The sequence below is a fragment of the Dryas octopetala genome, chromosome 6, assembly GCF_963921425.1.
Source record: "Dryas octopetala chromosome 6, drDryOcto1.1, whole genome shotgun sequence".
In the NCBI taxonomy this organism is placed as follows: Eukaryota; Viridiplantae; Streptophyta; class Magnoliopsida; order Rosales; family Rosaceae; genus Dryas; species Dryas octopetala.
In genome coordinates, this window is record NC_141371.1 from 9,295,044 (window position 1) to 9,308,232 (window position 13,189).

The window sequence follows — 13,189 nt, forward strand, 5'->3', positions numbered from 1 at the left end:
AAATTTTGAGAATTAATAAATGAAGGGTCTTAGGGTCCTCTCTCACTACCGCTAGTCTAGCTTTCTTCCCATTTCCAAAAGGGAGAATCATATCACTCTTCATATCTCTCTCTCCCTCTTTCACAGAAATGGCATCCTCCTCAGTACTCTCCGCAGTCGCAAGAAGGTTAGTAGAACAAGCTTGATTAAGTTTTTAACCATATGTTTGTGACTGTGTTTTCTTTATTTTGCATTATAGAACTTGAATATGTATCTGCCAAATATAGTAGTTGTCTTGAACTTGATGTCCCTGTTTAATTTACAAGTATAACTACAACTATGGTGGGCACGGCTTGGTTTGGTTTTGGATCAAAACCATCATCAAACCGCTATGGCCGGTTTCAAATTTTCTCAAACTATCACCAAACCGTAGTAGCCTAAAATCGAAGGTGCGGTATACCGAAAATGTTGGTTTGGTTTGGTTTTTCAAGCTCATAGTGATTATTTTTTGGAAATTGAGTTTATAGTACAAATTTAGGACATTATACATAATTGTATGTGGTGCATACCACCATATGGATTAGATTTACTCCAATTATATAATGTCACGTGTAAAAAAATATATATTATTAAGGTTTATTCGCGCAAATGCCCCTGAAAAGTACCTTTCATTCTCACTTTGCTCCTTTAAATTTTAATCTTCTCACTTTGCCCCCCGAACTTTACAAACCTCATATTCCGTCAAGTCCGTCAATAGCCCTGTTAAAAAATTCAACGGGGCACTTACGTGGATGAGTATTCTGGTATTTTCCTTGACGGAGTCATTGACGAACTTAACGGAATATGACTTACTGAAAGGGTTTGTAAAGTGCGGGGGGTAAAGTGAAAAGATTAAACTTTAAGGGGACAAAGTGAGAATGAAAGTTACTTTAAAATGCATTTGTGCGAATAAGCCTATTATTAATTTATATAAGTAGTCGGTTTGGTTTGGTTTAACCAACGGTTTAAGATAATGAAACCATAACCAATCCAAAATTTAAAGTTAATTTGGTTTGGTTTTCAAACCGTTCAATTAAAAAAACAATAATGCTAAGGATCCTAAATTTATATCCCAAATTTGGATTCCAAATACACGTGTCAGTGTTTTACTTGTTATAAAATTAATAATCATTTGGGTGGGCCATGTATAAATCAAGGAAGTACGAACACATCATTTGGAATACAAATTTGAAATCCCTAGCACTGCTCATTTCAATGACCACCCTTAATTTATTTGTAACCAAAACTGACTTCACCATACATGCGCAGAGTGTGATGTGTTGAAAATTGGCTATAGATTGATGTCTAGGCCAACCTTAGCTTAGCTCCACTATTTGGGTTAGAAACCAAGGGCCACACCATAGGCTTCTCATAAGGGCATGGCTTCATCTGCACAATATATCAATCAAAAATGCCCTTGCCCAATGATTGGCCAACCCACAAGTAGCGTTGGCAAACGGGTCGTATTTTACGGGTTCGGATCAAATTTGACACGACCTGTAAGTGTTAACGGGTGAACTTGACACGACCCGTTAACCTTCAGGTGGGAAAAACTTCAACCCAAACACAACTTGAAAAATAACGGTGTGATTAAAAGAGAATATACATTGGTTCAATTTAGTCCAAATAAATATAGTTGGGTTATAAGCATTTTTCTTAACAAAATCTCTGTAGTATTTGTGAAGTCTTTGTACGTTCTTGTGAATGCAGACTGGAAGGAAAGGTTGCACTGATAACCGGAGGAGCCAGCGGCATCGGCGAATGCACAGCAAAAACTTTCTTGAACCACGGAGCCAAAGTCATCATCGCCGACATCCAAGACGATCTGGGCCATGCAGTCTCCCGATCCCTCGGCCCAGCAGACTGCACCTTCGTCCACTGCGACGTCACCGACGAGGCCCAAGTCCAAAACGCCGTACACAAAGCCGTAGCCACCTACGGAAAGCTTGACATCATGTTCAACAACGCGGGCATAGCCGACGACAACAAGCCCCGTTTGATCGACAACGACAAGGCCGACTTCGAGCGCGTGCTGGCGGTCAACGTGACTGGGGTCTTCCTAGGCATCAAGCACGCAGCGCAAGCTATGATCTCTGCCCGAACGGGCAGCATCATCTCCACCGCCAGCATAAGCTCGTATGTTGGCGGTGCAGCCTCACATGCGTACGCGTGCTCGAAGCATGCGGTGAACGGGCTGACGAAGAACGCGGCGGTGGAGTTGGGGCAGTTCGGGATCAGAGTGAACTGCTTGTCACCTTACGCGCTGGCGACGCCGTTGGCGACGAGATTTGTGGGGGTGGGTGATGAGGAGCTGGAGAATGTGATGGAGTCGCTGGGCAACTTGAAGGGTGTGACGCTTAAGGCACAGGATGTGGCCAATGCGGCTCTGTATTTGGCTAGTGAAGAGGGGAGGTACATAAGTGGCCATAATCTACTCATAGATGGGGGTTTTAGTATATTCAATTCCTCATTGCACATGTTTCAGTACCCACAGCCTTGATTTATTGCCTGCTACGTACGTTTGAGTCTCCGGCTCATTTTTCTTTTGCTTCACTTTTAATTTTATCCGTGTATTTATTATCCAACTATGAAAGACAAATTAATAATGAAATGGATTCGTAATACATTATGGATTCGTAATACATTTTGGAGTGTAAATAAAGTTACATAAATTCTTAAATTTATTTTACATAATTAGGATTGAAATAAGCAAAAATAAGACAAACAAAGAATCCAAATTTGTCAGCATAAGTTGGGTTTTGAAGGCCATGGATATATATACCTATATATATATATACAGGCTCCTTCTGTTGAGGTATACCTCAACTTATTTATATTGAGGTATGACCTTGTTGGAGCCCACACGAGTCGTTTTGTGTCGATCCGAACCGTTCGCAAGGATAATCTTCATTGATAGATCATCCTTGCAAAAAATTAGCCCAATCGGAAATCATTTGCCTATCTAACTTTGATCAAATAAATGGACGAACCAAATATTTTCAATGAAACCGTCTATTTGTTTTATCAAAGTTAGATAGGCAAATGATTTCCGATTGGGCTAATTTTTTGCAAGGATGATCTATCAATGAAGATTATCCTTGCGAACGGTTCGGATCGACACAAAACGACTCGTGTGGGCTCCAACAAGGTCATACCTCAACATAAATAAGTTGAGGTATACCTCAACAGAAGGAGCCTGTATATATGAAACTAACAGTTATTCCCAAAAAAACATAAGGGAATCTATCAATATATAACACCGCTTGCTCAACTTAGGATTCGTTTATGTACATGTACTAAAAATATTCGATTGACTAAGGTACAGCCAAGTAAAATGCATTTTGAATCTCCAAAGAACTTTTTGACAAGCAAGATTGAAATATGCATATATCTTCATGACCTTAATTACTGCCTTTTTAACCGGATTGGGGGGGAGAAAGCATCAATTACGTACAGGGGTTGTCGACAATCAAATCCATGCCATGATTTTTTTATTGTCATTCTTTGTTGCACCCAATTTGTTTCTTCCATCTCCATCTATATTCAATTGGGGACAAACACTGGTCCAAGAAAAAAGAAATATAGTTCCCCATATCAGCTGGTTCCACTTTTTCTTGCATCACATGGCAAATTGCTTGCATTTTTTTTAAGGAACATGTTCCCCATATCTGGTAGTAATTGGAACGTTTCTGGTTGGCTTCTATTTCATGCTGTACCAATCCTTTCACACCGGCAGTGTACTCCTCAAGTTCCTAATTCAAAAACCCAACTTAAGCATGAAATGCATAACACTTTCAAACAAAAGTTTAAAGCTTCAAAACCAGTACTCTGTCACATGCATTCAAATTGGGCCGCGTAAACTTGTCGGTAACCCCCACAAAACTTGTCACTCTATCCAATATTTTTCACTTTATAAAGAACCAACACATACTTGGTTTGGCTCATAATTTGAATCAAGTAGTGAAATTAAGATGAGCAGCTCTTCCTCACCACCAGCTCCTAGTACTGCCAAAAGGTAATTATGCTCAATTTTCACAGTCCCTCTTCATTTGGGGTCCAAATTCCAAACCCTTTTGTTTTGGTTTCATCATAATCACCATCTAAATGTTAAAGCATTGCAGGTTAGAAGGCAAAGTGGCAATAATCACTGGAGGTGCCAGTGGCATTGGAGAGAGCACTGCAAGACTGTTTGTCCAACATGGTGCCATAGTTATCATAGCTGATGTCCAAGACGAATTTGGTCTGTCCCTCTGCAAAGAACTCGACCCAGATCACCAAACCGTTTCATTCACCCATTGCAATGTCACCATTGATTCTGATGTGAAAAACGTGGTGGATTTGGCTCTGTCCAAGCATGGAAAACTCGACATCATGTACAACAATGCCGGGATACCCGGGAGCCTGGACCCAACAATTTTAGGCTCTGACAACCAAAACTTCAAGCAGGTGTTTGATGTGAACGTCTATGGAGCTTTCTTGGGCGCCAAGCATGCTGCTAGGGTTATGATCCCTGCCAAAAAGGGTGTCATTCTCTTCACCTCGAGTGTGGTATCCGCGAGCTGTGGTGAGTCGCCACACGCTTACACCACCTCGAAGCACGCAGTGGTGGGGCTGATGAAGAGCTTGTGTGTGGAGTTGGGGCAGTGGGGTATTAGGGTCAATTGCATATCTCCAAGTGCCATTGCCACTCCATTGTTGACAAATGTTATGGGGATGGGCAGAGATGTGTTAGAGGATGTGATTTGTGCTTCCGGGGTTTTAAAAGGAGTAGTGCCGAGGGCAGAGGATGTGGCAGAGGCTGCCTTGTACTTGGCGAGTGAGGAGTCTAAGTTCGTGAGTGGACTGAACCTTCTTTTGGATGGGGGTTATAGCACCACCAATCAAGCGTTTAGTAATGTTCTGAGAAATGTGATGTCCCAAAACCATGGTTTGTAAGCAGCATCTAATGCTGTGGTACTAGTCTAGTGAGGAAGAGTTGTGTCCATCCATCACTAATTGATGCAAGAGTTAGATTTGATATTTGCAAGCTTTTGATTTCTCTTTTAAAAAATATAGTTTGAACTCTCTTACCAGAAAGATTAAAATTAATGTTTGAAGGTTGAACCCTTTTCTTAGATATCAATTATATTTAAATTTCAATAGTAAATAAGACGACAAATTATAGATGCTGTTATTATTGTATGTTTAATCTTCTTCTTCAATTCAGACAAAAAAATAAAATCTTCTTCGATTCTTAGGTAACAAAAACTCAATAATTAAATGTGTAACTAAGATTAACACCAAGAAAAATCAAAGAAGATTTATATCTAAGGTATAATATGAACACATCTAAGACCCGACATGATTATGAATTTTTCTTTTTGTGCCCCGTGATGTCCCTAGGCCTAGGGCAATCATGTTGTGCATAGCCTTATATATAGTACAACTTGGTCCAAATCAAATGGGATATGTAAGTCTGATAAGGGTCATTTTACATGTGTGTATGCATCCAACCAATTACTCAGTATACTCATCACTTGAAACAATTACGGGAATTTCAACTAATCATGTAGTGTAAGGTGGGTCCATATATGTGAGACCAATACTAGTGGCGGATCCAGAAATCAACTGTTATGGGAGCAAGATTAACCCAATGAGCAGAGGTAGTCGCGACTTGCAAGCAGCAGGGGTGGATGCAAGCGAGCAGTGGTCGTCGCTAGGGAGCAGCTGAGCAGGGGGCGACAACATTTTTGGGATTGGCATCGCGAGCGAGCACAGGCGCTTAGCTGCGCAGGGGGAGTCGCCTTCAGCAGTTCAGCCCTTTGTTTCTGCCTTGGGCCTTGGGTCTGGTCTAGCTCTGCTTTGTCCTTTGTTCGCGTGCATTGGCACTGAGTGAGTCTCTTGGCTCTCTTCTACTCAATTTCTTTTTTAATTAACTTGCCAAAAACAACTTCGTTTTGGCAAGTTTAGAATTAAAAAAAAATAAAAATACTCATATGCATCTCACGTGACTGTCACTCACCCTTTCAGCCTTTCTTCCCCTTCCTTTGCAGTTTGGTTCTTTTTTTCTCATTTAGACATTTACACAAACACATTGAATGCATTCTTGCCCATGCGCCTGCCACCAAGACTCAAGCTTCATGAGGTCAAAAATTTTTCTCAAGCCCAGCATTTCTGGGTTTATGGGGTCAATTGACCTCATCCTGCATCCGCCCCTAACCCATATAGATGGGTCCACCTCTTTTAAATAATTGAGCCAACCCGGCCCGTTGTAGACCTTTGCTTCTTAGCTATCTTACACAACGTCTCACTAAGAGTAAGGCTATGCAGACCACCCTCAGCTGCTGAGTTGACTATCCTATCATATTTTGTCCAACTTTTTTCCTATTTTACCTTTTATTGTAAAAACGGGATGAAATCACTCAGATTTATTCGGTGGTCATCTACCGAAACATCCACCAATATTCGGCAGATAAGTGTCAAATAAATACAAATATTTCAGTAAATAACTGTCGAATGCTTTTTTCATTTCTATTTGGTGGTTATCTACCGAATAATCCATCAATGTTCAGCAAATAACCATAAATATTTTGGTAGATAACTGTTGAATGAACCGACGAACAAAATTAAAATTTTTTGTTTTAAGAGTAAAATTAAAATTTTAAAATAAAGTAATCAACTCAACAATTTAGGATGATCGGAATAATACTGGCTCTGTCTCACTAATTCAGCTCTCCTTTACTTTTGGAGATGAGCCTATTATGCCAGGCCCAAACATTTTCCCACAACACAACACATAGGCCCAAACGTCCCATAACAAAAATTGGAGCCGAAAACAACATCCAAACCCCATTTTAGGGCTTTCCCATAAATACCCCAAAACCCTAACCTCCCCTGCACCCTCTCTTTTCGCCTCTCACTTGCCATTCCTCACTCCACACACACACACACACACACACACACACACACACACACCCCTGACACCACCATGGGTCGCGTCCGTACAAAAACAGTGAAGAAGTCCTCCCGCCAAGTGATCGAGCGGTACTACTCGCGCATAACCCTCGACTTCCACACCAACAAGAAGGTCCTCGAGGAGGTCGCCATCATCCCCTCCAAGCGGCTCCGGAACAAGATCGCCGGGTTCTCGACCCACCTCATGAAACGGATTCAGAAGGGTCCGGTTCGCGGTATCTCTCTGAAGCTCCAGGAGGAGGAGAGCGAGCGCCGCATGGACTACGTCCCCGAAAAGTCGGCGATCAAGACCGACGAAATCGAGGTCGACAAGGAGACTCTCGACATGCTCTCTGCTCTGGGCATGTCGGATCTTCCCGGGCTCAAGCGGGTCGACCCGACTTCGCTTCAGCCTCAGCAGCTCGGGTTCGGGCGTGGCGGGCCCAGGAGGTACTGAAAGGGGATAGAGAATAATGGGTTTGGGTTAAAAGTCGGAGTGTCGTTTTTGAGGGAACAGTTTTGATGTTATAGTAAATTGGGTCTTGTTAGCTTTTGGGTTTTTGGATGAGGAAGTATTGCTAAATTGCTATGCTTTTAAGTTTATTATGGAACTAATGCTGAGGCTATCCTTTATGGGAATTTGTTATTTTTGGATTTTAGAATCGAAATCATGCACTTTATTTCTTTTGCTAAATAAATCATTTGGTGTTATGTTGATACTTGATACTTAGTATGCTGCTTGCCACATTGCTTTCGCATTCTATCGGTTTACTATTACTAAGATATTTTATTAGGCATGGACCGCATGGTTAGGTTTAATTTAAGAATGATTTAAATTATACATGATATGTAGGAACCGGCATAATGCCAATTTGATTCATATTATTGGGTTCAATGCAAAAAATCATTATATTGTTTAAGCTGGTTATAAATTCCCAGGGAATGCATCCCTCCTGATATTTTTTTTTTTTTTCAGAAATTGGTAATTATAGTGGTTGTGGGTGTGATTATAAATTGCTTGTGGGTAGCATTTCCATGGTTATATGGCAAGGTTTTGTTCCTTGATACTACTCTTATGAGCAATTGAATGCATTATGTTTTCAAATGTGTATTGGAAAACTTGAATCCAACTATAGACCTTGTTTAAGTAGCCATGGTGTATCACTTTGTTGACTGTTATTTATTTTCTGTTCCTCATTTCTGGGTTTCCCACACAATGTATTGTTAATGTTGTTATGTTATAAGGGTGAATTTCAACAGTTTTTCAATAGTTGCATGGGAAGTGTTAGTCATCATAAGGGAATTTTAGATCACCTAAGAATCTGAATTCTTCAGTTTGCTTCCAAGCCTGGATGAGTTGTGCTTTGAGTTGTAAAGCTTTAGGTTCAGTCCACCCTCTACTTGTACTGTGCACTTTTACTCCCATCCCATGGCCTAATGCTGCTGTCACATCCTTTGCCTCCAACGTCATTTCATATCTTCGCTTTGCCTTAAGTTTCCTCAATTGCAGAATCAACTGCATTATGCATATCAATGTTGGTAGAAACCCGGGGTTGATTTAAGATGTATAGTGATGATATTTTAGTGCCTCTCATGTGAATAATTAGTTCGCCATTTTGTGATCTTGATATTAGGAAGACTGGTTTTCAGACAGGCTCTTCATCACCATTTTTACTTGGTATAAGAGATAAGCTTCAGCTTCTCTTGACAATTGTTTTGAAAACAAACAAGCAATTGAGTTTTTGGTTTTTGCGTAAAATGCCCCAAGACAAAACCCTCCTTTCTGTCTTTTGGGCCTGAGGGTTTAATCATACATCAAGTTCTGATCGGCCCATTCAGTGGTGTTTGTGCAAAAAGATTGAAGCTTGCTTTCGTTAACAGTTCGCAACCAGATATCCATCGCCAACTTTGAGCAACAGGATATGTGACACAAGTAACTGAGTAAAATCTCAAATCTCAACCACAATTTACATAGGTAGGCTATATGGGCATTTTTTTGGGCCATTTGCTTTAAGGGCTCTACATGTTTGATCTTCACCACATTGCCCTTCATTACATATTCATGTAGTTATAATAAATCCACCTGCTGCAGAAATGCAGATGGAGGAATGCGTCTACATAAAAGTTGTAAGGACCATCCAATGACGAGTAAAAGTTGTAGAAGGAAACACCATGCTTTGTGAAGCAAATAACAAAAAACAAAAACACCCATATTACAGGACTAAATTAAGATACAGTGAAGATCCTTTTCAGATACTTGCACAGCAAAAACCATATCAGAAACATGATGCTTCTTTAAAAACCTTTGAGAGGTGTAAACTATAACCGTATAATTCTAGGAAACCTAAACAAATTATTCACTTGCATTTGCAAGCCCAACCATGTTGAGCATATGACGGTCCTCCTTAAATCTATCCAATACATTACCCTTGCCGCCATCATGTTTTTCCTCTTCTGCTACTTTAGTAACAATTCCCCAGCATTCTATCACTTCCGGGAGTATTCGGTTGGTCTTGGAGAGGCAAGGGGAACCAAATGTGGTACAGGAGAAAGTGTGCCCCTGATCAAAGTTGGCTGAAAGGAAAAGGCCAAAGTGATTCACCTTTCCTCCAAAACCAATGCCATTTGGGATGCTCTCTGAACTGAAATTTGCAGCGCACTGCCAGTATGCAGCATAACAAGTTCTTAAATATTACGAGGCATAAAACTTTACACAGTTACAAAGCAGATCATCTGAACACACACGCTTTAGTCTTACATGATGCTCAGTTGATTGACTCTAAAAGAAGTGCTACTGAGATAACATAGACATTCTTTATTCAAATGGATCAACAAAGACAAAGGAATATATAATTGAATACCCAGAATAGCAAAATAAACATAACATAAATGTCAGATAGGCTAACGATATAAGAATTAGCAGATAGTCTGTTTAGATTACTTTCATTCAAGGTTCAATATTCCACAAATAATTCCATGTTTGATGTGTTGGCTTAAAATTCTATCAACTTCAGTTATCCTCCATGATTGATACTAGTTCCTATTCTGGCTAATTTTCAAACCCAAATCTAAGATGTTGTGCTCTTTTCCGCCCAATGAGGGAAATCATGATAATTATACTTGGACTACAAGTAAACACAACTTTCCACAAGGATGGGCACAGCTAGGATGTTAGCTCTTTGAAAGGTGGGCACATGAGATTGGAGAAGGCCTGGTTCATAATCTTATTTTCTATTTTAGGTGGATCATTTTCCAGTCCAAAGACTCCAAACATCTGGCAGAAACTCTATTTGGTAATGTCCTTTAGCAATATAACATACAGAACATCCAGAAGATGCTCCTCTGGATTGTAATACTAACTATTATATTTAATTAATTGATCTAGAAGGAGAGAAAATTGTGCCTGTCAGGACATAATGAGGGTAGATCATTTAGAAAAACCAAAGGGAATAAGGCAACAACTAAAGGCTAAGATCTTTCATCAAAAACATCAATGCAAAAACCTCTATTTCAGATCCATATAAGATTCAAATAGCAACTCACCCATTGTAGATTAGTGTTTGCTCCAGTAGGCCTGAATATGGATGCCTTCGGGTACAATTGGAATAGAAAAGACTTCAAATCTCCATAGAAATCACCATGCCTCTCCCATGGCTGGGAAGCATAACCTCCATATACATAACCTTCTTTATCCTTGATAATTAATACAGTTGGCCCTTTATCATTTCTGCAGTTCATTGAACAATTACCCATTCCAGCCCAAATTAGTTGCAGCAACTGACAAAACAGAAATTAAAATAGAAAAAGCATTTAGCCTTTTGTCTTACTATGGGAAAGAGGTGAAGTATAAGCATTTAATGGAACACTGTTGTCGTCTTTATACATGATGTGAGGGGAATAAAAGATCTCCCTTTCAACCCAAGAAAACAAAGAAACCAGAGTGGCTTGGTTCAGTAATTTAGCATTCCACGGCATGTTCATGTAAACCAGAACAGTGATATCACTGTTCAGTAATATCACAACTCTACCACTTAAACTACAAAGGTATACTATCAAAAACTCTACAAAGGTATATCAGAACAGTGATAAATTCACAATACCACAAAGGCTTGTTCAACTCACCCGAGATTGGAAAATAGTTTTATTTAAGTGATTCAAAAGAAATATAAATCTTAAGATATAAGCAAGGTACTCACAATATGCTGCCCAAAAATGTGCTGAAGCTCAGACCACTGAAAGCACTATGGTATAAAAGTTTCCATTCTCCCAACTCATGCTGAGTAAGGATTCCTCCTATATGCCAAGCATATTCCTTCTTCAATAACATCATATTAGAATTGTTGTTTTCCCAATGCATTAATTGAGGAACTTGAGAACCTGGTCTTCCTACACAGAAAGGTAATTTAAAAAAAAATTGGAAATAGCCATCAAAATTCAGATTCTCCCAAACTAATTGGGATAAATATTTAGAATGTTAAACCATATAATTAAAGCAAATAGTAAACCAGATGATACAAATGAAAGAATTTGAGCAGAAAACCTTGATCAGGAGGTATCAATAAGCCTCCAAGGAATTTCCTGACAGATGGGAGAAGAGTACACCAAGTTCTGAAATCTTCAAAAGACAAACTTTCTTGGACATGTCCTTCATCATGCTTTGTAAAATTCGCAGCATTAAGAAATACATTCACAGTGTCCTGATGCGCACTTGATCCAGGTTCAGAGTTGTCCACATTAAATATATTGTCAAACATCGCAGACAGAGCAGATTCCAGATCGGACCTGAATTTAAATTCCTAATATCATAATATGCATCAAACAAGACATAATGGAATGGCAAGAACGTTTTTTTTATGGCATTATAATTAGCAATCACCAAAATGCCAAGTAAAACCAAAATCATGTAATATACCATATCTCAGAATATTCTTTCATAATACTATGAACTTCAAATCATCACAACGAGTATATGTATATTTGTATTCCAAGAACCTGTACAAATATCACACTATGAAACTTACACACCAGCACACAAATTTTACAACATTAATCAAACTGCTTGACACGATAAATGACGATTTTATCATTCTCGGTATGGTAAGTAGGAGTTCTAATTCTACCTCCCCAAAATGTCATCGCCGGATAAGTCTAATAACTGATATATGAACTCTTCAATCTCATCTTTTGTTCCCTTCTCATAAGTACCCTGCAACACACACAAGGAAGAAAAAAGAGCAAGTGGGCATATGATAAAACTAAAAAACACCCAATAAATAACACAATTCACAAGTTTTTGCAAGAAAAATTTACTTTGGCAATAACGAGGTCTTCAAAGGTGAGTTTTTGGTCCTTGCGTTGTTGGGTAACTAAATCGAACATCCTATCTCCAAGAGGACCATGGAGTCCAAAGTATGTCTGTGAAGGCTTAAAGCTATGTCTAATTAGAGAGAAAATATCTACAATATCATATTGCAACGAAAGAATTGGAATTTGTGGAAATTGAAAGAACTGAAGAGAAGGGGAGTGAAGCAAAATGACCTGAAAAACTGAGGAAGAGATGTACTGGCCGTTGCTCTGAGATTGAGAGGCCAGGGATACCAGCAGGGACTTGAGATCTTCGAGTTCTGTATGAGTGAATGCTCTGCAATCATTTCAAGAATCAACACCAATCAATTTTATGTCTATGGTTCAATGGCTGCCAAAGTGTATGCATATGTGTGTGTATATAGTTATAGAGAGAGAGAGAGAGAGAGAGAGAGAGAGAGAGAGAGAGAGAGAGTGCCTGGAGGCTGAAGCAAAGCGAGGATCGTTGTGAGAGGGAGGTGACTGAGAGTTGCCCATTTCTCTGTTTTCGCTTCTTTCCTGTTCTACAGTCTGCGCTAAGAAAATCTAGATAGATTTATACTTTTTCATGGAAATTTTTTAAATTAGGTGCTTGTATTTTATGATATGTTTAGATTGCCCCAATTCTCTTACTAATTACATTTGTTTTAAGAAGTTGGGATTTGGAAAAGGATAATCGTACTTGGTAACTATGAAAGTTTTTGCGGTCTACTCTTTCATCGGATATAAGGTTTTAATTGTGAACTCTTAAAATATATAATCATTCACGGATTGCATGTATGAGGTAAATTTAAATGTTTTCAGGTCTGTAAAGGCTGGAACATACTACGTAATTATGTAAACAAAGTAAACTAATTTGTGAGTCAAAAGACTCAAAACATTCAAAAACAAATAA

At 39.2% G+C, this 13,189-nt stretch overlaps 4 protein-coding genes across 5 annotated transcripts; 3 read left to right on the forward strand and 1 right to left on the reverse strand.

Moving 5' to 3' along the window:
* The first annotated feature begins 34 nt into the window (after positions 1–34).
* Positions 35–2,651, forward strand: LOC147282134 (secoisolariciresinol dehydrogenase-like). The gene is made up of 2 exons (XM_086247558.1): positions 35–166; positions 1,729–2,651. Exons 1-2 carry the CDS (start codon positions 129–131, stop codon positions 2,516–2,518), a joined length of 828 nt encoding a protein of 275 aa, XP_086103684.1. The 5' UTR covers positions 35–128; the 3' UTR covers positions 2,519–2,651.
* Positions 2,652–3,989: 1,338 nt separating this feature from the next.
* On the forward strand, positions 3,990–4,953 carry LOC147282135 (short chain aldehyde dehydrogenase 1-like). The gene is made up of 2 exons (XM_086248680.1): positions 3,990–4,033; positions 4,140–4,953. The coding sequence occupies exons 1-2, from the start codon at positions 3,990–3,992 to the stop codon at positions 4,951–4,953; spliced, it is 858 nt and encodes a 285-aa protein (XP_086104806.1).
* Positions 4,954–6,939: 1,986 nt separating this feature from the next.
* LOC147282136 (small ribosomal subunit protein eS17y-like) lies at positions 6,940–7,670 on the forward strand. The gene has a single exon (XM_086247574.1). The coding sequence runs from the start codon at positions 6,986–6,988 to the stop codon at positions 7,406–7,408; it is 423 nt and encodes a 140-aa protein (XP_086103700.1). The 5' UTR covers positions 6,940–6,985; the 3' UTR covers positions 7,409–7,670.
* A 1,349-nt stretch (positions 7,671–9,019) lies between these two features.
* LOC147282137 (TLD-domain containing nucleolar protein) lies at positions 9,020–12,825 on the reverse strand. 2 transcript variants are annotated; one of them, XM_086247985.1, is made up of 8 exons: positions 12,734–12,825; positions 12,490–12,592; positions 12,262–12,366; positions 12,072–12,157; positions 11,492–11,733; positions 11,148–11,337; positions 10,495–10,678; positions 9,020–9,610 (listed from the first exon to the last, which is right to left on the reverse strand). In XM_086247985.1, exons 1-8 carry the CDS (start codon positions 12,790–12,792, stop codon positions 9,305–9,307), a joined length of 1,275 nt encoding a protein of 424 aa, XP_086104111.1. In that variant the 5' UTR covers positions 12,793–12,825; the 3' UTR covers positions 9,020–9,304. The 2 variants fall into 2 exon arrangements, with proteins under 2 accessions (XP_086104111.1, XP_086104112.1); XM_086247986.1 differs by lacking the exons at positions 12,072–12,157; positions 12,262–12,366; positions 12,490–12,592; positions 12,734–12,825 and adding an exon at positions 11,864–11,945.
* Positions 12,826–13,189: the final 364 nt, after the last annotated feature.

Coding starts and splice junctions, on each gene's coding strand:
- LOC147282134 (XM_086247558.1), top strand. CDS start 129: ATGGCATCCTCCTCAGTACTCTCCGCAGTCGCAAGAAG. Junction 167..1,728: donor CTCTCCGCAGTCGCAAGAAG/GTTAGTAGAACA, acceptor TTGTGAATGCAG/ACTGGAAGGAAAGGTTGCAC.
- LOC147282135 (XM_086248680.1), top strand. CDS start 3,990: ATGAGCAGCTCTTCCTCACCACCAGCTCCTAGTACTGCCAAAAG. Junction 4,034..4,139: donor GCTCCTAGTACTGCCAAAAG/GTAATTATGCTC, acceptor AAAGCATTGCAG/GTTAGAAGGCAAAGTGGCAA.
- LOC147282136 (XM_086247574.1), top strand. CDS start 6,986: ATGGGTCGCGTCCGTACAAAAACAGTGAAGAAGTCCTCCCGCCAAGTG.
- LOC147282137 (XM_086247985.1), bottom strand. CDS start 12,792: ATGGGCAACTCTCAGTCACCTCCCTCTCACAACGATCCTCGCTTTGCT. Junction 12,158..12,261: donor AAGACCTCGTTATTGCCAAA/GTAAATTTTTCT, acceptor TGTGTGTTGCAG/GGTACTTATGAGAAGGGAAC. Junction 10,679..11,147: donor ACATTTTTGGGCAGCATATT/GTGAGTACCTTG, acceptor AATGAACTGCAG/AAATGATAAAGGGCCAACTG.